Source organism: Mirounga angustirostris, unplaced genomic scaffold (genome assembly GCF_029215605.1).
Source record: "Mirounga angustirostris isolate CCGP_5_RB_7025 unplaced genomic scaffold, mMirAng1.0.hap1 SCAF_11, whole genome shotgun sequence".
Taxonomy (NCBI): domain Eukaryota; kingdom Metazoa; phylum Chordata; class Mammalia; order Carnivora; family Phocidae; genus Mirounga; species Mirounga angustirostris.
In genome coordinates this window covers 126,423,834-126,446,620 of record NW_026991719.1, presented here as the reverse complement: position 1 = coordinate 126,446,620, position 22,787 = coordinate 126,423,834, and the positions used below count along the sequence as shown (strand labels likewise).

General features: G+C 42.9%; 1 protein-coding gene across 5 annotated transcripts in view; it reads left to right on the top strand.

Annotated features, from left to right (window-relative positions):
• Nucleotides 1-9,550: 9,550 nt before the first annotated feature.
• Nucleotides 9,551-22,787, top strand: part of GAB3 (GRB2 associated binding protein 3) — a 95,246-nt gene continuing 82,009 nt past the window's right edge. For all 5 annotated transcript variants that reach the window (XR_010406288.1, XM_064574770.1, XM_064574769.1 and 2 more), the window contains exon 1: nt 9,551-9,724. Coding sequence is in view for 4 of the 5 variants with exons in the window: in XM_064574770.1 (XP_064430840.1) it covers nt 9,653-9,724 (72 nt within the window). In the remaining variant the exon portion in view is untranslated. The remainder of the gene's footprint in view (nt 9,725-22,787) is intronic.

The following is a 22,787-nucleotide window of genomic DNA, read 5'->3' as shown; positions in this document are numbered from 1 at the left end:
GTAATTAAGTCCCCAGGGACTGACTTGATCATCTCGCTGTCCCCCAAGACATCATGCTGGTCCATTACATTAATGGTATCCTGCCAACAACCTGAACAAATATTTCATCTCAGGGTGAGAGATAAGCCCCATGAAAATTTAGGGCCCACCACCTCCATGAGGTTTCTGGGCATCCAGTGGGCTGAGGCATATTGAGATGGTTCCCCAAAGTGAAAACCAAGTTGCCATACCTCAAGTCCACTGCCACTGAGAAAGAAGCACAGTGCTTGGTGGGCCTCTTTTTGGAGGTGGCATCTCCCATTAGGATGCTACACAGAGCCTTTTTCACGCCTTGATAAGAGAATCACAGTTCAGGCCTCTGGAATTTGGGATAAAAATAAAGCTAGGACTGGCCACGTGGCTGGTTAGCTCAGTTGAGTAGAATGTGACCTAACAACACCAACGTTGTGGGTTTGATCCCCAGACAGGCCAAGAAAGGCATTAGTTCTCATGTTTAGTAAAGATTAATTGAAAAAAAAAAAAAAATGAAGCTAGGACCTACACATGCACCAATTTACTGGGAGGCAAAGCCCCTGACTTTCTTTCATCCTAGGTTGAAACTGAATAACTGTGTGATCTTAAGACCTGAGCTGCACATCATGAACTGAGCACTGTTTGGCCAAGCAAGCCACAAAGTCAGGCGTGAGTGGCAGCACTTTGCTGTCAAGTATAATGGTGAAGCTACTGGGGAAAACAGTCTGGTGGTTCCTCAAAAGGTTAAACACGGAGTGGCCATATGACTCAGCAATTCCATTCCTATGTGTATATACCCAAGAGACTTGAAAACAGATGTTTAAACAGATGCTTGTGCATGTATATTCATAGCAGCATTATTGACAATAGCCTAAAGGTTGAAACAACCCAAATGTCCATCTACAGATGACTGGATAGACAAAATGTCTATCCATACAATGGAGTATTATTCAGTCATAAAAAGGAGTGAAGTGCTAATACGTACTACAACATGGATGAACCTTGAAAACATCATGCTAGGGGCGCTTGGCTGGCTCAGCCAATAGAGCATGTGACTCTTGATCTCAGGGTTGTGAGTTTGAGCTCTACGTTGGGGCTGAAAATTACTTAAAAATAAAATCTTTTTAAAAAAAAGAAAGAAGAAAACACCATGCTAAAGGAAGTAAGCATAGAGGGACAAATATTATATGACCCCACTCAGGTGAAATAGCCAGAATAGGCATCCTCACACAGGTAACAGGCATGTAAGGGAGGAGACTTCCAGAAGATTATAGCCTCTAGCCATCTGGTCACCCCCAGCCACTGAGTCCTCTCAGCTGAGGCCCCAGACATCATGGAGCAGAGAGAAGACATTCTACTTTGTCCTGTCTGACTTCCTCAGCATAATGTGTCAGCTGAATAACAAGCCATCCCAAAAGTCCGTGTCCTTAAACATGTTATAATGCCGACAGATTACAAGTATGGTGAGAATTCAGCTGGAAGGCCCGGTGCAACTGGAACTGGAACAGGAGTCTGCCCATGTGGCTTGGACTTCCTTATAGCATGGCAGCCTCAGAGTAGTCAGACTCTGGACTTAGCGGCTCAGGTCTCCAAAAGCAGGTGTTGGAGTAGATAAGGCATAAAACTGTCAGAATAACCTCTTGAAACTTGGCCCTGGAAGTCCCATAAATCAGTTCTGCTGTGTTGTGTGATTCAAGCAGTCACAAGATTATCCAGGTTCAAGGGGAGAAGGCGTCAACCCCACCTTTCAATGAGAGGAGTGTCAAAGACTTTTGGAGCCCTGGCTTAAAACTGTCACATTCATGAAGACTTAACCAACTGCTGCGCAAAGCCAAATAGTGAATCAAATGGAGATCTGATAGGAATTTCCTTCCCTGCATTTCTCAAGTCTTTGAACTAATTTCTGACATTGTCCCCTAAGTATATGTTATTTCTTTTGACTTACACTTTGATAGAAAGGCAAAGCCCCGGAGATTTCTACTTGGGCCTTTCTGCCATGATTGCCTCATTCCATGGATCAGGAATCAGTGTGGGCATTCTGCTGATTTTTAACAATTTTAGCCATTCTGGTAAGTATGTGGTGGATCTCATTGTGATTTGGATATGCATTGCCCTAATGGCTAATAATATTGAATATCTTTCCAAGTGCTCGTTTGCCACCATCTGTATATCCTCCTCAATGAATTGTTTCTTCATATCTTTTATTTATTTTCTGATTGGATTATTAGTGATTTGGGGTTTTTTAATTACTGAGTTTTGAAAGTTCTTTATATATTCTTGATATGAGTCCTTTAGCAGATATGTGCTTTGCAAACATTTTCTCCCAGTCCGCTGCTTGTCTTTTTTTTTTTTTTCTAAAGATTTTATTTACTTGGGGGGTGGGGGGAACATGAGCAGGGGAGAGGGGCAGAGGAAGAGGGAGAAGCAGACTCCTTGCTGAGCAGGGAACCCAACACGACCCTGGGATCATGACCTGAGCCGAAGGCAAACACTTAACCGACTAAGCCACCCAGGTGCCCCTTTAGCTTGTCTTTTTATACTCTTAACAAAAGTGTTAATTTTGATGAAGTCCCATTTATCAATTTTTTCTTTTATGGATTGTATCTAAGAATATTTTCTCCTATGTTGTCTTCTAAAAGTTTTATAGTTTTACATTTTACATATAAATATATGATTCATTTTGAGTTAATTTTTGTATAAGGTGTGAGGTTTTGGTTAAAGTTCTTTTTTTTTTGGCTATGGATGTCCAATTTCTCCAGCACTGTTTGTTGAAAAGACTATCCTTCCTCCATTGAATTGCTTTTGTGCCTTTGTCAAAAACCAGCTGGGCAGATTTATGTGGGTCTGTTTCTGGGCTCACTATTTCATTCCCTATGTGTCTATGTGTCTATTCCCCTACCAATAGCATGCAGTCTTGATTACTGGAGAGACTATATGATAAGCCTCAAAATCATGTAAAGAGATTTGTGTGTTGATCTTGTATACTGCAACCTTGTAAAACTCACTTATTAATTATGGGAGTTTTTCTCTGCGGATATCTTGGGATTTCCTACGAAGACAATTATATCATCTGCAAATTGAGACAGTTTTATTCCTTCCTTCTCAATCTGTGTGCCTTTTGTTTCTACAAGTTTCAACACTATGTTGAATAAGAACAGTGAGAGCAGATATTCTTGCCTTATTCCCAATCTTAAGGGAACATCTGTGCACGTTCTTCAAGTTGCAGAAGCTCCCCTGCCATTCCCAGTTTTATGAGAATGTTTGTCACAGATTGGTGTTGGGTTTTGTCAAATGCTTGTTCTGCATCAATCAATATAAGCATGTGACTTTTCTTCTTTCGCTTTTTTTTTTTTTTTTTAAGATTTTATTTATTTATTTGACAGAGAGAGACACAGTGAGAGAGGGAACACAAGCAGGGGGAGTGGCAGGCAGAGGGAGAAGCAGGCTCCCCGCGGAGCAGAAAGCCCGATGCGGGGCTCCATCCCAGGTCCCTGGGATCATGACCTGAGCCAAAGGCAGACGTTTAACCGACTGAGCCACCCAGACGCCCCTCTTCTTTTGCTTGTTAACATGGTGGATTGCAGGGGCGCCTGGCTGGCTCACTCGTTGAGCGTCTGCCTCCGGCTCAGGTCATGATCCCGGGGTCCTGGGATCGAGCCCTGCATCGGGCTTTCTGCTCCGCGGGGAGCCTGCTTCTCCCTCTCCTTCTGCCCCTGCTTGTGTTCCCTCTCTCACTGTGTCTCTCTCTCTGTGTCAAATAAATAAATAAATAAATCTTTAAAAAAAACCCAAACAAACATGGTAGATTGCATTGATTTCTTTTCTGTTTTTGTAAGTAACCACTACCTCCAATGTGGGGCTCAAGCTCACAACCCTGAGATCAAGAGTCACACGCTCCAGCTCCACCGATGGAGCCAGCCAGGGGCCCTTGATTGACTTTCATATATTGAATGAGCCTTGCATCTCTGGAATAAACCCCACCTAGTCATGGTGTATAATCCTTTTAATGTAGTTGTGAATTCTACTTGCTAGTATTTTGCTGAGGATTTGTATGTCTAGATTCATGAGGCATATTTGTCAGTAGTTTTCTTTTCTTTTTTTGTTTTACTGTCTTTTTCCAGTTTCGGTATCAGAGTAACACTGTCCTCATAGAACGAGTTCAGAAGTGTTTGATTTGGACTTGTAACGATAATTTCATACTATTTTAAATATAACAATAATGGATATGATGTCAGGATTTTTTTGGTAAGACATGAAAAAGACTATCATTGGTAATATTAAAGTCAAATTTCAAATTTAGGTGGAAATTGGGTTGCTTTCACTTTCAGAGAAGCACTTTACAGAGGTCCATAGAGGAAAAAAGAAAGTTTCTGTATCTGAAATTGTACCATGGCACTCCAGGCCTTTAGTTCACGTGCTTCATAGATGATTTGAACATGCATGTGCAGTCATCCCCCCTCGTGACTGTCCCTGATCCAGAAATCAGAGAGGCATTTTCTTTTCTTTTTTTTTTAAAGATTTTATTTATTTATTTATTTTTATTTTTTTTTTAAACATTTTATTTATTTGACAGAGAGAGACACAGCGAGAGAGGGAACACAAGCAGGGGGAGTGGGAGAGGGAGAAGCAGGCTTCCTGCGGAGCTGGGAGCCCGATGCGGGGCTCGATCCCAGGACCCTGGGATCATGACCTGAGCCGAAGGCAGGCGCTTAACGACTGAGCCACCCAGGTGCCCAAGATTTTATTTATTTATTTGAGAGAGAGAGAGATAGCGAGAGCCAGAACACAAGCAGGGGGAGTGGGAGAGGGAGAAGTAGGCTCCCCACCAAGCAGGGAGCCCAATGCGGGGCTCCATCCCAGGACCCCGGGACCATGACCTGAGCCCAAGGCAGAAGCTTAATGGCTGAGCCACCCAGGCGCCCCGAGAGAGGCATTTTCTTTTCAAATTTTCTTCTTCTTTTTTTTTTTTTTTTTAAGATTTTGTTTATTTATTTGTCAGAAAGAGAACACACAAGCAGGGGGAGCGGCAGGCAGAGGGAGAAACAGACTCCCTGCTGAGCAGGGAGCCCGATGTGGGACTTGATTCCGGGACCCTGGGATCGTGACCTGAGCAGAAGGCAAACACCCAACCGACTGCGCCACGCAGGCGTCCTTCAAATTTTCTCTTTTCACAGAGAATAAGATTCACAGCCATTTTGCCCATCATAACATAATTAAAATAGAAACTCTTTTTAAAAATATTTATTTATTTATTTTAATTTTTTTATTTGTCAGAGAGAGAGAGCAAGCAGTAGGCAGAGGGAGAAGCAGGCTCCCCGCTGAGCAGGGAGCCGGACAACGTGCGTGGGGCTGGATCCCAGGACCCTGGGATCATGACCTGAGCCAAAGGCAGACGCTTCACCCACTGAGCCACCCAGGCACCCCTAGAAGAGAAACTCTTCTTTTTTAAGATTTTATTTATTTATCTGACAGAGAGAGAGACAGCGAGAGAGGGAACACAAGAAGGGGGAGTGGGGGAGGGAGAAGCAGACTCCCTCTGCTGAGCAGGAAGCCCGATGTGATGCGGGGCTCCATCCCAGGACCCTGGGATCATGACCTGAGCCTAAGGCAGACGCTTAACGACTGAGCCACCCAGGCACCCCTAAAGTAAAAACTCTTAATAGTAGATATTTATGTTCGCAAATCCTTCTAGTTCTAAGATTTATAGTACTTAATGAAAGGCTAAGCCAAACCTATTTTAAAATAATAATAAATGGGGAAGCCGCGCTAAGGAATCCAGGTGCTGAAAACCACTTGTTATTCAAATGGATCTCCTCTCCCCAGGCTGGGTGCAAAGAAGCTAGGAAGGGGCTTGATGAAACGAAAATAAAAGTTGCAATACAAACAGGTCATCTCTCCCTAGAAATTTAGGGGGAATAACCTTGTAGAAGCAATTTTGATTCGTCTGGAAGAGAGAACAGTGCCCCCTGAAAGATGCAAGAATGATTGTCCATATCACACCCTTATTTAATGGACATGGTTAGCCTGGAGATGAGTAGTGGATAATTGTAAAATTAATCAGGTTGTGACTTGAAGCTGCTATTCCAGATGATGTTGCTTTTCTAGAGCGAATCAACACAGCCCCTGGTACCTGGTAAGTGCCTATTTGCCTGAAAAATGCTCTTTTCTCTGTTGCAATCAGCAGAGACTGTCGGAAGCAGTTTGCCTTCATCTGGCGGGAACAGAAGTACGGCTTTAGTGCCTTGCCTCAGGGCTATGTCTCTCCTTGGGCTCCCTGCCCTAATCCAGGGTGAGTGGAACTCCATTTTTGCAACGATCATGGTGAACATCAGGCTGGTCCATTATATTGAAGACATTATGCTTACTGGACCTGGTGGATCAAGAGGTAGTAGTTACTTTATTAATAAACATGTATGCCAGAGGACGGGAGATAAAGCCCATGAAAACTCAAAAGCCTGGCCCTCGGTAACATTTTGAGATGGGCTGGACCATGTTGGGTATTCAACAGGTTGCTGCACCTCATGCTACCGACCACCCAAAAAGAGACACAGCATTTGCTGCGGTTCTTTGGATCCTGTAGGCAACATACACTACATTTCATTGTTCCACGCCTGGGGTGCCTGGCCAGCTCAGTCGGTAGAGCCATCATAGGGTTGTGAATGCGAGTCCCATGTTGGGGGTAGCATTTACTTAAGAAAAACAAAAGTTGCAAAACTGTTGTACACCAGTGCATTGAACAAGTAATCTGTGAGGCTGCGTGTGTTCAGCAGCACAGAGGGCAAGGAAAGACTCCGTAGCAGGTCCGGGCCACTTGACCTTTATGATGACGTAGATCCAATATAACTAGAGCCTTTGACACGCTGGCAGGCTACATGGAGCCTCTGGCCAGTCCCAACAGGAGAAACATTCAGTGGACCACCGGCGTTTTGAAGCAAACAATACATTCTACCACAAAAGAAGTATTTTCCTTTGGATCAGCAGCTGCGGTAAAGTCTGAATGCCTTGCCATGGAGCACCAAGGAACCATGTAACCTTAGCTGTCCCTGATAAATTGGGTGCTAACTGATCATCCAGGGCAAGTGGAGTATTTGAGACCAGACTTAAGCAGGTCTGGAAGGTATAAGAAAGTTGCTCGAGCAAGTGGCTCCCATCTCTGGGGGCCCTACTACTGTATGGCAACCTTTTCCTTGACTTGTAACCTCGTAGGGAGTTGTCCATGACTAGGTATATTGGTCAGAGTCTCAGAGGGAAGCGAATGGTAGACTCAGTGGGTTGAACTGAGGAGAGCATGAGGGTTTGTTTTTTGTACAGAGGTGGGAGCAAGGTTAAGGGAATCTGCAACTAAGTGGTGAGGCTCCCAGGGCCTGCGGTTGGGGGAAAATATGCTGAAAGGTGGAGGTTCTGTCTTAGAGGATGAGGGAAATACTTTGAACTGGTGCTCTATGGTGTAGTTTCTCCATAGCCAGAATCCCTGGTTTCAGGAATCAGGAGGTGAAAGTGGGAGCAACTTCTCTACTATCACACCTAATCTACTGCCTAGGTGTTTCTTTCCATCCCCACAGCTTTGAGCTCAGCTGGTTCCCAAGGAAAGAGTGCTTCTACCAAGGCCACGACATTGGTTCTATTGAATTGCAAGTTGAGATTGCCATCTGGCCATTTAGGGTTGTTTATGCCACTGAATCAACAGGCAAACCATGGGTCTACTGAACTGGCTTGATGGTTGATACTGTTGGTTATCAAGTGGAAAAGTGTTGCTGTTAAACAACGGGATTGGGAAGGACTCTATCTGCAATGCAAGTGATCCCCTGGACACCTCCGACTATAGCCACGCTAGGCAGGACCACTGAGGATTAATACTCGGCGGTGGGGTGGGGTGGGGGTGGGGAGAATAAACGTTTGGGTCACTCACAACATAAAGAATTCTGACCACCTGAGTTCTTGGCTGGAGAACAAAGGGAGGACAGAGAGGGTAGTAGAAGAAAGAAGATTATAAACACCAATTATGGTCTGAAGACCAGTTACAGAAATAAGGATTGTAGTAACTGTGTGTGTGTGTGTGTACATACAAAGTTTTTCAATCTTCTTTCTATATTTTATACATATCAAATAAAGGCTGATAGAGGTTAGCTTTATAGTGTTTTTCTTTAGGTTGTAGGATATTGAGGTGGGGTGATGTTGGAACTAGAAGAGCGATGACTGTCCCCTAGAGATGGCTACAATGACCAACGAAACTTTTGGTCTCCTGTTTTAAGGAGTGCTTTTCAGTTTGTAGGAGGGATAGCAGCATTGTTTGGGCGGGAGCAAGCTGTTGTGGCTTTAGTGAGTTTATTTTGTGCACAGGGTGTCTATAGTATTGACTAGCTAGGGGGTGGACTGTGGTGGATATGTGGTTTTCCTCCTATTTGGAAAGGTGGGAGAGCTAAAAAAATAAAAAGATATTTACCATTCTCCCTTGAACCTGGATTTCTAGATGCGAATTAGGTTCAGCTAATCCGATACACTAGTGTGAGATTTGGAAAGCGGGAGGGAAGTCGGGGATTGCGGTGGTGGTGAAGGTCAAGTGGGCTCTGAGAGGTGGGAGTGCAGGCAGTGGCTGGAGTCCAGCTTTGTGAGAGTAATAGTGTCTGAGTGATGTGACCCTGGAGCCGAGAAGTCTCTTTGTAAGTCCCAGAAATGACGTCGCATTTATTTCTTCCAAGCGTCACTTTCAAGTGAGAGGTATCACACCACGGGAAAAGAGCACTATGGGTCAGGGTGGTGGCCAGGTGGTAGCAAACCTCAGGTAGATGAGCATCGTGGGTGCTGATCCTCACTGTGATGATCAGTGCTTTTCTGTTTACAAAGTATGTTGGCCCTGGCCCCTGGCCCGTGATCCCTATTTGTGTGGGTTTGGACAGGTGATGTTATTGTCCTGTTTCTCATTTTACTCAGAAGCAAAAATGAGGCAATGAGAAGGCCCATTGATTGTGCATATCCCATAAGATCATGCCCGCCAAGTGCTTAGCATAGTAACTGGCACTGCAGAAGGTCTCAATCAATGTTAGCTCATTGTTGTTATTGGTATTATTTAAAGTGCTCGGCGCACCCTGTGGCACGACCATTCTTAGACCCGGCGCTGAAAACCCCAGAGGCCTGGAGACTGCAAACAGCACCTCCAAGTTGTAACCTTTTGAATCGGGATGCTCCGGGTTCCGGAGGACATTTGAATAGCTCTGCAGCCGAGCTCCTCGCTGAAATACAATGATCTTTGGGGGAGGGGCGCACGCGAGCCATTGCTCGGCAAACAATCTAGGGCAGCGGGGAAGTCGGAGGGGAGTCCTGCTTCCCTTCCTCCCTCACCGGGTCCCTCGCAGGTGCGGGTCCTAGGCTTCGGCTCCCGTAACCGTGGGGCCCGGAGCCGCGGCGCGCTCGCTCGAAGGGGTTTCCCCGGCCCGGCCGCCCGCTCCCCGCGCCGTCTGGGCCGCGGGCGGTGGCGCCGTCCCCCCGCCCCAGGGGGCCGCGGCGGGCCGGGGGCGGGGGTCGCGGCGGGGGCTCGGGGCGGTGCTGGGCGGGCGGCGCTGGGCCCGCCCCGCCGGCATCCCCGGCCCGACTTCCTCCTGCCGCGGCGACCCAGCTGGAGGAAGCGGCGGCGGCGGCCACGATGAGTGCGGGCGACGCCGTGTGCACGGGCTGGCTCGTCAAGTCGCCCCCCGAGAGGAAGCTGCAGCGCTACGTGAGTAGGGGCGTCCTGGGACCGGGCCGACGGACGCACGGCGAAGTCGCACGTCGAGCCGGTGTGGCCGCTGCGCCCCGCGGCCGGCCGGGCCGGGTGGCTCCGGCGCGCCGCGGAGCCGAGGGGAGGGAGGCGGCCGGGGAGACCTCCCGGTCTGTGGCGGGGAGGCCGGCGCGGGGCGGGGGGGGGGGGGGAGGGAGGGCGGGGAACCGGGAGAGGGGCCGCGGGACCGGGCCTGCCGGGCCGGCCGGGCGGGCGGGCGGCGAGGCTCCGGACTCCCCTTGCAGCGTCCGGGGCGCTCGCTCGTGTGGCTGTCAGCGGACACTCCTCTTCTGGAGCCTTCCACAGTGGCTCATGGTTTCTCATGGTGTCGCTTCTCTGCTCTTTATGCTGACACCGCGCTTTTCGAGTGCCAGCAGGAACCAAGGACTTTTGCTAGTACGAAATCCGGGACGCTCGGAAGAGCGCATCTTCCTACACTTTCCATTTCCATTTTAAATGTACTACCGACCGCTCAGGAGTTCATTATCTCCATCGGCACGCTCAGGACAAGGTCTTAAAAACATTCCGCCGCAAGACCTGATTGTTACTGAGTGCTCTCCAGCCATTAGGAAGAACCGCTTCGGCCCCAGGGAATTGCATATAAATAGATATTAGGGCTTCTTGCTGTTTTTAGGCCGGGAGTAGTTGGATGGATCCATCTTGTTCATAATTCCTAACTTCTCTGCAACTCCAGAACACGGTGGTAGGAACGAACGCACCCGTGTTGGCTTTGCTCCAGAGCAACCCGCCCCAAATAAGGTGTTCTTGTGTGTACCGCGCTCCCAAACCGGTGTCCCCGTTTCCACCGAATTGCACCTTTGTTTTTCTTCCCACGTTTCCGAGGCACATACTGTGTCAAACTGCAGGAGGTGGAATTGTAAAGACTTTAATCATGACAGGACCCGTTTCTGATCATAAATTTGCTCGGCCACTTTCCCCATTGACCCTGAACTAGACAGTGTCCCTCTCTTAGGAGTTTTTGAGAAGTTTTTGTTGTTTGTTCTGTGGAGCAACATTTTAAAAATCTTTGTAAAGATTTACTTATTTTATTTATTTTTAAATTTTAAAAGATTTTTAAAAGTGATCTCTCTACACCCAACGTGGGGCTGGAACTCCCAACCCCAAGATCAAGAGTTGCATGCTGTACCAACTGAGCCAGCCGGGCGTTCGTCTGCTGAGCAACATTTTAAAAGAATGTTGTTCAACTTAGCAGGGACACTTTTCAGGTTAACTACCAGTGTGTCCTTTCATTATTCTTTTTGAGTCCCCTACTCCGTAAACACAAGCTCTAGTATTTCTCAGACTGTTATCACTTAGCTACTTCCCTATCAATGAAGCTACTTGGAAGACTCATTGGTACTCAAAGGAAGCAAGAGAAGAAAACCTGCTCCCTGAAATCTGCAGGGGCAGGTGAGGGCTTGTCACAAAGAGGTACTTACAAAGCCAACTCAGGGTGGGTTTCCTTGTGGCCCTTTGGCATGTGAGACATTTTAAAGGCTCACTAGATATTTTCAGAGTGGCACTCACTCTCATGATGATTTCTGATGATTCAGAAAGATGGTGCACCTGGAGGGCAAAGTTTATGGAAGATTTCTTTTTCTGGTCTTGTTTTGTATCTTGTCTCGACCAGACTGGCTTAGGAAAGGTTATTAGTATTTCATCAGTTTTGGGAAAGCATGGATGTACGTACCTACTACCATATGTGGTTCGCTGTTTTTGGTTGGAATGGAAATGTAGCAATGTGGACTTTGCGCGGCTTATAGGTGTGGGGGGCATCTGATGATGGGATGGTGATGGAGGAGACTTAAAACACAGGAGTACCTAGATGTCATCTTACCAACACTCCAAGACATAAACCATGACCTTTTAGCTGGTGCTTGTCAACTTTTTCTGAGGGTCATGCTCTTTTAGAGAGGCCGTGGTGTTTTGTTAAAAGGCATCCCAGAACACACCTAGTCCGTTTCTGCGGATCTCCGGCTTCCGCAGGAATCCCTGCTGCCACTAGATGGCGATCATGTGTCGATTCAATGGGGCATGGACAGCGCTGTTCTACACAGCCACCTTTAATTCCGATATTGCCGTGAGGACTCATTCTTTATTTCAGTTGAGCGCCAACTCTGAATCAAGCCCTGTGTCACGGGGCTAGAGAGACAGAGAAAAGAAATTGATCCCTGTTTCTAAGAAGTCCACAGTCTAACGTTTGTAACACAGTAACAAAACAAAGCTAGTTAGCGGCACGGCCGGGGCAATGACTCAGTTCTTTGCTCTGCTAGGCCAACAAGCCGCACTCGGTTCATGTTTGTTAAATTACAAATGGAAGCTGAGTCTATTTTTAGGTAAATATTTCAGTCCAAGGTAAGCTCGTGCTTCATCCTCTTGAATCCATGAGCCAAGGCAATCAGAAAGTTATTTTTATCACTGCTCTTTTAAAAGATAGTTGACTCTTTTGTGTTTTCTGTTTCAAAAATATAGGAATATATTCTGGTAAAAATTCAAACAATCTAGGAATAAGTAGAATAAAAAGTGAAAGACCCCCTTTCTCTGGACCCCCTTTCTCTGAACCCCTCCTCATTCCACTCCCCCTCCCTAGGGATAACAACTGTTAGCAGTTTGGTGAGTATCATTCTAGAAAAATTTCTTCAAAATATATCATTTTATTTTTACACAAATGAGATCATACTATACAAATTGTCCTGCAGTTTGCTTTTTTCACAATAATTCTGGACATCTTTCCGGATTAGTACATATAAATTTACTTCATTCTTTTAAACCATTGCCCAAGATTTCTTGTAATAGATGTAACATAATTTAACAATTTTTCTATTGATGAACATTTGTCTTTTATTTTCTCAATTTTAAAGAATGCTGTAACAATAATGATAATAAATTATAATAATTCATATTTATTTATTTTTTTTACATTTTATTTGTTTATTTGAGAGAGAGGCAGAGAGAGAGCAAAAGTGGGGGCAGGAGAGAGGCTAAGGGAGAGGGAGAAGCAGACTCCCCCTGAGCAGGGAGCCCACACAGCGCTCCATCCCAGGACCCTGAGATCATGACCTTACCTGAAAGCAGACAGTTAACCCACTGAGCCACCCAGGTGCCCCAATAATTCACATTTATTGAATGGTTTGTATGTGTCATGCATTACACTAAGGACCTGACTTCTATTATCGCATTTAGGGGTTTTTTTGAAGATTTTATTTATTTATTTATTTATTTGAAAGAGAGAGAGAGAGAGAGCATTGGGGGAGGAGGGGGGGGGAGCAGAGGGAGAGAGACAGGCAGACTCCCCACTGAGCGCGAAGCCCCCAAGGCCGGACTCGATCTCACAACCCTGAGATAATGAATGACCTTATCCAAAATCAAGAGTTGGATGCTTAACTTGACTGAGCCACCCAGATGCCGCTTCACTCTCTCTCTCTCTTTTTTTCCCTTCGTTCTCTTTATAGTATCTTTGTAGAACAAGGATTTTAAAGTTTTGAGGATTTTAAAATTTATCAATTTTTCCTTTATGGATTGTGCTTTTACTGTCAAATCTAAGAACTCTTTGCCTAGCCCTAGGTCCTAAAGATTTTCTATTTTTTTTCCTAAAAGTTATATACTTTCATATTTTATATTTAGATCAATGATCCATTTGAGTTAAATTTTGTCAAAGGAATGATTTTTACGTTGTGGTTTATTTTCTATCTTATTCATTTTGTTGCAATACCATTTATGGAACAGACTGTCTTTACTCCATTGAGTTACTTTTGTAACTTGGTTAAAAATGAATTGGTTGTGATTTGTAGGTCTATTTCTGTGTTCTGTAGTCTGTTCCATTGATTTCTTTGTTCATCTTTATGCTAATACCATGCTGTTTTGATGACAGTAGTTTTATAATAATTCTTGAAATCAGGCAGCTGTAGCCCTCCAACTTTGTTTTTCTTTTCAGAGTTGTTTTGGCTATTCTAGGTCCTTTGCCTTTCCATATCAATTTCAGAATCAGGTTGTCAATTGATTTCTGTATATTAACCTTGTATTCTGCAACCTTGCTAAACTGACCTTTTTTTTTTTCCTGATCCTAGGGGAAAAGCATTTAGTCTTTTACCTTTTAAGTATGGTAGTAAGCTTTTTGTAGTTGCCTTTTATCAGGTCAGGGAAGTTCCCTTGAATTGCTAGTTTGCTGAGACTTTTTTTATGAATTGGATTTTGTTAAATGCCTTTCCTGCTTCTACAAAAATAATAGTATACTTTTTCCTTTTTTGTCTGTTACTATGGTGAATTATTCTGATGATTGATTTTTGCATGTTGAGCCAGCCTTGAACCTCTGGGATAAGCTTCACTTGGTTGTAATATGTTATTTTTTTCATATATTGCTGGATTTAATTTGCTTTTATTTTGCTGAGGATATTTGTCTTTGTGAGGGATGTTGGTCAATAGTTTTTCTTTTTCGTACTGTCTTTGGCTTTGATATTAGCATAATGCTGGCCTCATAAAATGATTTGGGAAGTGTTCCCCCCCTTTCTAATTTTCTGAAAGATATTGTGTAGTATTGCTATTCCTTTTTCCTTAAGTGGTAAAATTCACTGGTGAAACCATCTGGGCCTAGACTTTTCTTTGTGGGATGGTTATTAACTACAAATATAATTTCTTTTTAACAGGTAATAGGATTGGGCGCTTGGGTGGCTCAGATACTTAAGCGTCTGCCTTCGGCTCGGGTTGTGATCTTGGGGTCCTGGGATTGAGTCCTGCATTGGGCTCCCTGCTCTGTGGGGAGCCGGCTTCTCCCTCTTCCTCTGCCTCCATCTCTCTCTCTCTGTCTCCCATGAATAAATAAATAAAATCTTTTAAAAAAACAGGTAGTAGAACTATTCAGATTACTTATATCTTCTTGAATGAGCTTTGGTAGTTAATGTTTTTCAAGGATTTTCTCTAGTTCATCTAAGTACTTGAATTAATTGTCATAAAGTTGTTAGTTATAGTCCCTTATCCTTTTAATGTCTATAGGATCTGTAATGATGCTTCCTCTTTCATTTATGATATTGTAGTTTCTTTCTTGTCTATTTTTTTCCTGATCAGTCTGGGTAAGTTTTATCAATTTTACTGGTATTTTCTAAGAACCAGCCTATAGTTTCATTGATCTGTATTTTTCTGCTTTCCATTTCATGGATTTATCCTCTTATCTTTATTATATACTTTCTTCTGATTGCTTTGGATTTAAATTTATTTTTACTTTCTTAAGGTGGAAGCTTAAATTACTAATTACTCATATTTCCTAATATAAGAATTTAATAAACTTACCTGTAAGCACTGCTTTAGGTGCATTCCACAAAATTTGATATGTTGTATTTTCTTTTTCTTAAGATTTATTTATTTATTTGAGAGAGAGAGAGAGAGAATGTGGGGAGAGGGGCAGAGGGAGAGGAAGAGATAGTCTCAAGCAGACTCCATGCTGAGTGGGGAGCCTGATGTGGGGCTTGATCCCATGACCCTGAGATCAGGACCTGAGCCGAAACTAAGAGTCAGACACTTAACCAACTGTGCCACTCAGGCACCCCTGATATGTTATATTTTCATTTTCATTTATTTCAAAATATTACTTAATATTCTTCTGAGACTTCCTCTTTTTTTAAGATTTTATTTATTCATTTGAGACAGAAAGAGCAGAAGCAGGGGAAGAAGCAGAGGGAGAGGGAGAAGCAGACTCCCCACTGAGCAGGGAGCCCCAAGTGGGACTCGATCCCAGGACTCTGGGATCATGACTTGAGCTGAAGGCAGACGCTTAACCATCTGAGCCACCCAGGCGCCCCTGAGATTTCCTCTTTGACCCAAGGGTTGCTTAGAAGTCTTTGTTTAATTTCCACATATTGGGGGATTTTCTAGATATCTTTCTGTTCTTAATTTCTAGTAAATTCCATTATGATCTAAGAACAAACTCTGTATGAGTTTTATTCTTTAAATTTGTTGTTTATATTATGGCTCACAGTAAAGTTTTATTTGGTGAATATTACATGTGCACTTGAAAAAAGCATGCATTCTTCTCTTGTTGTGCAGAGTGTTCTATAAATGCTAATTAGGTCAGGTTGGTTGATATTGTTGTTCAGTTCTTCTCTATCCTTACTGTTTTTTTGCTTACTTTTACAATCAAGTACTGAGAAAGGAGTGTGAAAGTTTCCATCTGTTAACTATGGATTTATACATTTCTCCTTCTAGTTCTGTTTGCTTTGGCTTCATGTATTTTGATGCTCTGTTGTTATTTGAACACATTCAGAATTATTATGTTTTCTTGGAGAATTTTTGTCATTATTAAATGTTTCTCTTTATCCATGATGCCATTTCTTGTTCTGAAGTCTATTTTTTTCTTTTTTTCTTTTTTTTAAAGATTTCATTTATTTATTTGACAGAGAGAGACAGCGAGAGAGGGAACACAAGCAGGGGGAGTGGGAGAGGGAGAAGCAAGCAGGCTTCCTGCCGAGCAGGGAGCCCGATGTGGGGCTCGATCCCAGGACCCTAAGATCATGACCTGAGCCGAAGGCAGACGCTTAACGACTGAGCCACCCAGGCGCCCATGAAGTCTATTTTTTTCTTATATAAATATAAGTACCCCATCTTTCTTTTGATATGTACTTGCATGTTATATCATTTTCCATTCTTTTATTTTTTTAAAGATTTTATTTATTTATTCATGAGAGACAGAGACAGAGAGAGAGAGAGGCAGAGGGAGAAGCAGGCTCCCAAGGAGCAGGAAGCCCGATGCGGGACTCAATCCCAGGACCCTGAGATCATGACCTGAGCCGAAGGCAGACGCTTAACCATCTGAGCCACCCAGGCGCCCTCATTCTTTTATTTTTAACTTATCTGTCTCTTTTTAAAATTTTATTTATTATTGGGCGCCTGGGTGGCTCAGTTGGTTAAGCAACTGCCTTCGGCTCAGGTCATGATCCTGGAGTCCCGGGATCGAGTCCCGCATCGGGCTCCCTGCTCAGCAGGGAGTCTGCTTCTCCCTCTGACCCTCCCCACTCTCATGTGCTCTCTCTCATTCTCTCTCTCTCAAATAAATAAATAAAATCTTAAAAAAATTTATTATTAATTAATTAATTTATTTATTTATTTATTTATAATCTCTGTGCGCAATGTGGGCCTCAAACTCACAACTCCAAAGGGCGCCTGGGTGGCTCAGTTGGTTAAGCTTCTGCCTTGGGCTCAGGTCATGATCCCAGGGTCCTGGGATCGAGCCCCACGTCGGGCTCCCTGCTCCGCGGGAAGCCTGCTTCTCCCTCTCCCACTCCCCCTGCTTGTGTTCCTGCTCTCACTCTCTCTCTCTCTCTGTCAAATAAATAAATAAAATCTTAAAAAAAACAAACAACTCACAACCCCAAGATCAAGAGTTGCATGCTATACAGGCTGAGCCAGCCAGGTTCCCCAAGTGTCTTTATATTTAACATGAGTTTCTTATACACAGCATATAGCTGGATTTTGCCCTTTTTTTTTTTTTTAAAGATTTTATTTATTTATTTGACAGAGAGAGGCACAGCGAGAGAGGGAACACAAGCAGGGGGAGTGGGAGAGGGAGAAGCAGGCTTCCCGCCGAGCAAGGAGCCCGATGTGGGGCTCGATCCCAGGACCCTGAGATCATGACCTGAGCCGAAGGCAGACGCTTAACGACTGAGCCACCCAGGCACCCCGATTTTGCCCTTTTTATGCAACCCTACCCTCTTCATTTTAATTGGTGTATTTAGTTTATTCACATAAAATGTGATTATAGAAATGTTTCAAATAAAATCTGCCATCTTGCTAGTTGTTTTCCATTTGTTCTATCTGTTCTTTGTTTCCTTTGTCTTCTGTTTCTGCCTTCTCTTGGGTTAATCAAGCCTTTTATTATTCAATTTTATCTTCACTATTAACTTGACAATCATAACTTTTTAATTTTTACTAGTTACTCTAGGGTGTAAAATATACATCTTTAATTAATTGGAGTCTTCCTTTAAATAATAATATACCACTTCATGAATAGTGTAAGGACCTTATAACAGTATATTTCCAATTCTGACTTTGCATTTTGCTTTCATTTATTTATTTATTTATTATTTATTTATTTATTTTTAAAGATTTTATTTATTTATTTGAGAGAGAGAGCGCGTGAGCTGGCTGGGAGGGGCAGAGGGACAAGCAGACTCCCCACTGAGCAGGGAGCCGGACGTGGATGTCTACTTTCCCTCATTTTTGAAAAATATTTTCACTGGGCATGGAATTCTGGGTTGACAAGTTTTTTGGCTTTCAACACCTTAAGATCTCACTCTTTTGTCTTCTGTCTTCAGATTCTTCTAGTGATATCTTCTATTTAGGATAGGGGCTGCTTGCCAAGGCTTCTTTCTCAATGTCCACATGACCTTCAACTTTAGATCTTTTTGTATTTTCAGTATACCATTTTGCTAATTGTCTCATTTATTCTTTCTTTCAGTTTTCCTCTTTTCTGCCCTGTTTTGGGGCTGAATTTTAAATGCAATTTTTATGATTTAATTTTCTTTGTTAGTTATACCTCTTTGTGTTTTTTATAGTGGTTGCCTTAGGGGATTAGTGTGTATCTTTAACTGATCATAGTCTACCCTAAAGTAATACTAAATCATTTGACATACAGTATAAGAAAAGGCTTTGTGCTACTGTTGTCATACATTTTACTTCTACATTTTATAAAAGCCACACTGCAGTGTTATTTTTTGCCTTAAACAGTTGTCTTTTAAAGAAATTTAAATAGGAAAAATGTCTTTATATTTACCATATCCAGTACTCTTCATTTCTTTCTGAATATCCATACTTCCATCTGGAACCATTTTCCTGTTCTGCAACTCTGCTGGTGATGAATTCTTTCAGCTTTTTTTATGTCTGAAAAAAACTTTATTTTGCCTCAAATTTTGAATGATATTTTTGGTAGGTAAAGAACTTTTGCTTAATTTTTTCCCTTTGAGTATTTTAACGATGTTGCTTTACCGTTTTCTCACGTGCATTTTTACTCTGTTCCTTTATACGTGTTTTTTCCTAGCTGCTGTTATTACTGGTTTTAAGTAAATTGATTATGATGTGCCTTGGTGTTATTTTCTTCATGTTTCTTGTACTTGGGTTTCATTGAGCTTCTTGGATCTGTGGGTCTATACTTATTTCTTCTCTTCTTTTTTAGAGATTTTATTTATTTATTTGAGAGAGAGAGCACAAAGGGAGAGGGAGAGAAGTAGGCTCCCCGCTGAGCAGGGAGCCCGACACAGGGATTGATTCCAGGACCCCGGGATCATGACCTGAGCTGAAGGCAGACGCTTAACCGACTGAACCACCCAGGCGCCTTGGTCTATGGTTATTTCTTGGTGATAGTTATATCTTCAGTTTTTTACTTATCTTTTCTTCTGCAGTGTCTAATCTGCTGTTAATGTCATCCAGTGTATTTTTCACTTCAGACCTTATATTTTTCTTCTTTAGAAGTTAAAATTTCTATCTTTTTTATTTTTCATGTCTCCTTAATATGCTAATTCTTCCTCTGCCTTCTTGAATATATGGGACATATTTATTTATTTTTAATTTATTTTTTTTAGTAATTTATTTTTTTTAAAGATTTTATTTATTCATTTGAGACACAGAGATACAGAGAGAGAGAGAGCATGAGCAGTGAGGGGAGACAGAGGGAGAGGAAAAAGCAGGCTCCCCGCTGAGCCAGGAGCCCGATGTGGGGCTCGATCCCCGGACCCTGGAATCATGACCTGAGCCGAAGGCAGACGCCTAACCATCTGAGCCACCCAGGCGCCCCTTTTTTAGTAATTTCTAACCTCAACATGGGGTTCGAAATTATGAGCCCCAAAATCAAGACCCCAAGACGAAGAGTTGCATGCTCTTCTGACTGAGCTGGTCAGGCATCCCAGGGACATATTTATGTCTTTGTTGGTGGCTCATCTCTGCAATTCCTCCAAGCATGTGGGGTTGCTTTTGAATTGCTATTCTGGTAGTGAGTGTGGGGAGTTCCAATGACTTGTGCCCTTCCTACTATCAAAGTCCTCACTCCACAGATCAGAAGGCTGATGTAGGGATTTGATCAGTTGCCAGGGATGTTGTTCCAATTACACAGTCAAGAACTGGAGAAATTGCCATAAACTCAATGGGCCCACCCTGAGATTGAATTAGGTCAAAACTTCATTTATCATCTGACTTTCCTAAAATATTCTTTCGGGAGATATGGTGGAGATGGGTGAGTGAAGAGGCCACACATGGGGAATCCATTACATCTTTCTACCTCCCTGCCTTTGTGTTTCTCCTTTTACATAATGAAAAAGAACCTCTAGTATCTCAACTTCATTGAATGTAGTCACCATTTAGTCCATGTCTTAGTCAGGCAAACTGTTAGAACACTCTAAGTGCTTGAGCTAACACATTAAATCTAGAAGCTCTGGTGAGCACACACCCATATCAACACATTTAGCTTGATCTGGAATTATATTCTGTCTTGCTTGGCCTACTGTCCTTGGAATGCATTCCCACACATTCCAATGGTTTTTAAAGACAGCTTTATTGAGGTACACACACACACACACACACACACACTATAGAATTCACCCATTGTAAGTCTATAGTTGGACGATTTATAGTAAATCTGTAGCTGTGCAGCCATTACTATAGTCCAGTTTTTTTTTTTTTAAGATTTTATTTATTTATTTGATAGAGACACAGAGAGAGAGGGAACACAAGCAGGGGGAGTGGGAGAGGGAGAAGCAGGCCTCCCGCTGAGCAGGGAGCCTGATGCGGGGCTAGATCCCAGGACCCCGGGATCATGACCTGAGCTGAAGGCAGACACTTAACGACTGAGCCACCCAGGCACCCCTACTACAGTCCAGTTTTAAACCATTTCTATCCCCTGAGAAAATTTCCTTGGCCTGTTTGCAGTCCATCCTCACTCGCATCTCCAGCCCCAGGCAGCAAGTGATCTGCTTTCTGTCTCTATAGATTTGCCTTTTCTGATAATTTCCTACAAATGGAATAATGGAATGTGTGATCTTTTGTGTTTGGCTTCTTTCCCTTAGCACTGACCACACAACAGTCAGCACTCTTTCTGAAATTCACTTAAGGTAGAACCTGAGGTCATTGACTTGAGACATTTCTTATTTTCTGTTGTTGTTGTTGAACTATACTTGACACACAATGTGAACTTAGTTTCAGGTGTACAACATAATGATTTGACAAGTCTCTCTGTTATGCTGTGCTCAGCACAAGTGCCCCTGCCATCTGTCACCATGCCATGTCACCGACTATATTCCCTGTGCTCTACCTTTCATCCCCGTGACTTGTTCATTCCATAACTGGAAACCTATACCTCCCACTCCCCTTTCACCTTTTTTGCCCCTTCCCCCAACCCCTTCCCCTCGGGCAACCACCAGTTTGTTCTCTGTGGTTCTGTTTCTGCTTTTTTGTTTGTCTGTTCATTTGTCTTATTTTTTTAAATTCCACATATAAGTGAAATTATAGGGTAATTTGTTTTTCTCTGTCTGCCTTATTTCACTTAGCTAATACCCTCTAGGTCCATCCATGTTGTTGCAAATAGCAAGATTTCATCCTTTTTTATGGCTGTGTATATGTACCACATCTTCCTTATCCATTTGTTTATCAATGGACACTTAGGTTGTTTCCATAATGCTGCAGTGAACATAGGAGTTCATACATCTTTTCAAATAAGGGTTTTCGTTTTCTTCAGGTAAATACCGAGAAGTAGAATTGCTGGATCATATGGTAGTTCTATTTTTTTTTTTAGTGGTTCTATTTCTAATTTTTTGAGGAAACTCCATATTGTTTTCTGCAGTACCCACACCTTATTTTCTAATAGAGACATTCAGTGCTATGAATTTCCCCCTTGGCACTTCTTTAGTGGCATTCCAGAAATTCTGTTATGTTGTGTTTTTATTTGTATTCACTTCAAGATATTTTCTAGTTTTTCTTGTTATTTCTTCTGTGACCTGTGTATTTAATTTGTAGGCATATTTCTGTTGTTGATGTCTAATTTCATTTCATTGTAGTTAGAAAACATATTTTGTATGGTTGGAATCCTTGTAAATTTGTTGAGACTTGATCTAATATACGGTTTATCTTGGTAAATGTTCTGTGTGCACTTGAAAAGAATGTGCATTTTATTGTTGGGTGGAGTGTTCTATAAATATCAATTAGGTCAAGTTGGTGGATAGTGTTGCTCAGTTCTACATCCTTGTTGATTTTCAGTCTTCTTGTTTTACCAATTGAAAGAGGGGTGTTGAAATCTCAGACTGTAATTGTGGATTTGTCTATTTCTCTTTGAAGTTTGATCAGTTTTTGCCTCATATTTTGAAACTTTGTCATGAGTTGCATACATGTTTAGGATTGTTATTTTATCTTGATGGATTAACCCATCATTATGAAACTACCTTATTTATTCTTGATATTATTCTTTGCTCTGAATTCTACTTTGTCTGTAGTTCAAGGTCATTGTAAGAGTTCATTTTCTAGGACTACTTCTGGTAATAAACACTATCAGTCAGGCTGCAGACAGGAAAACAGAAGCTATACGAGGTATTCAACAGAGATAATTCCATATAGGCTATGGTTTACATGGATATTAGAAGGCTAGAAGATCAAAAAAGGAGGCATTCAGCTATTAGTAACTACAGAAAGCAGTTACTATTGAAAGAACTGGGGCATAAAGGTGAAGTTTGGCATGACCACAAGCTAAGAGCTTACAGGAGGGGTACATGTAGCCATGTGTCTATTACTCTGACTCCTGATGAAGAGGGTGCTAATGTAGTTAGTGCTGATGCCTCAGAGATGGCTAGAGGAAGCTGGCAGCTGGAGCTGGTGCTGTCTTCTGCCACTGAAGGGATGCTGATGGATGCTGAGAGTCCCATCTCCCTTTCTCCTGCCTTGTACTCTTCCACCAGTGTTTCCCATTAGCAGAACCCAACAGCAAGACATCCAGAAGGGGAGTCTGAGAAATACAGTTGGTCGTCCTGTCCCAGAATCAGAGGAGTAGATCTACTCTCCA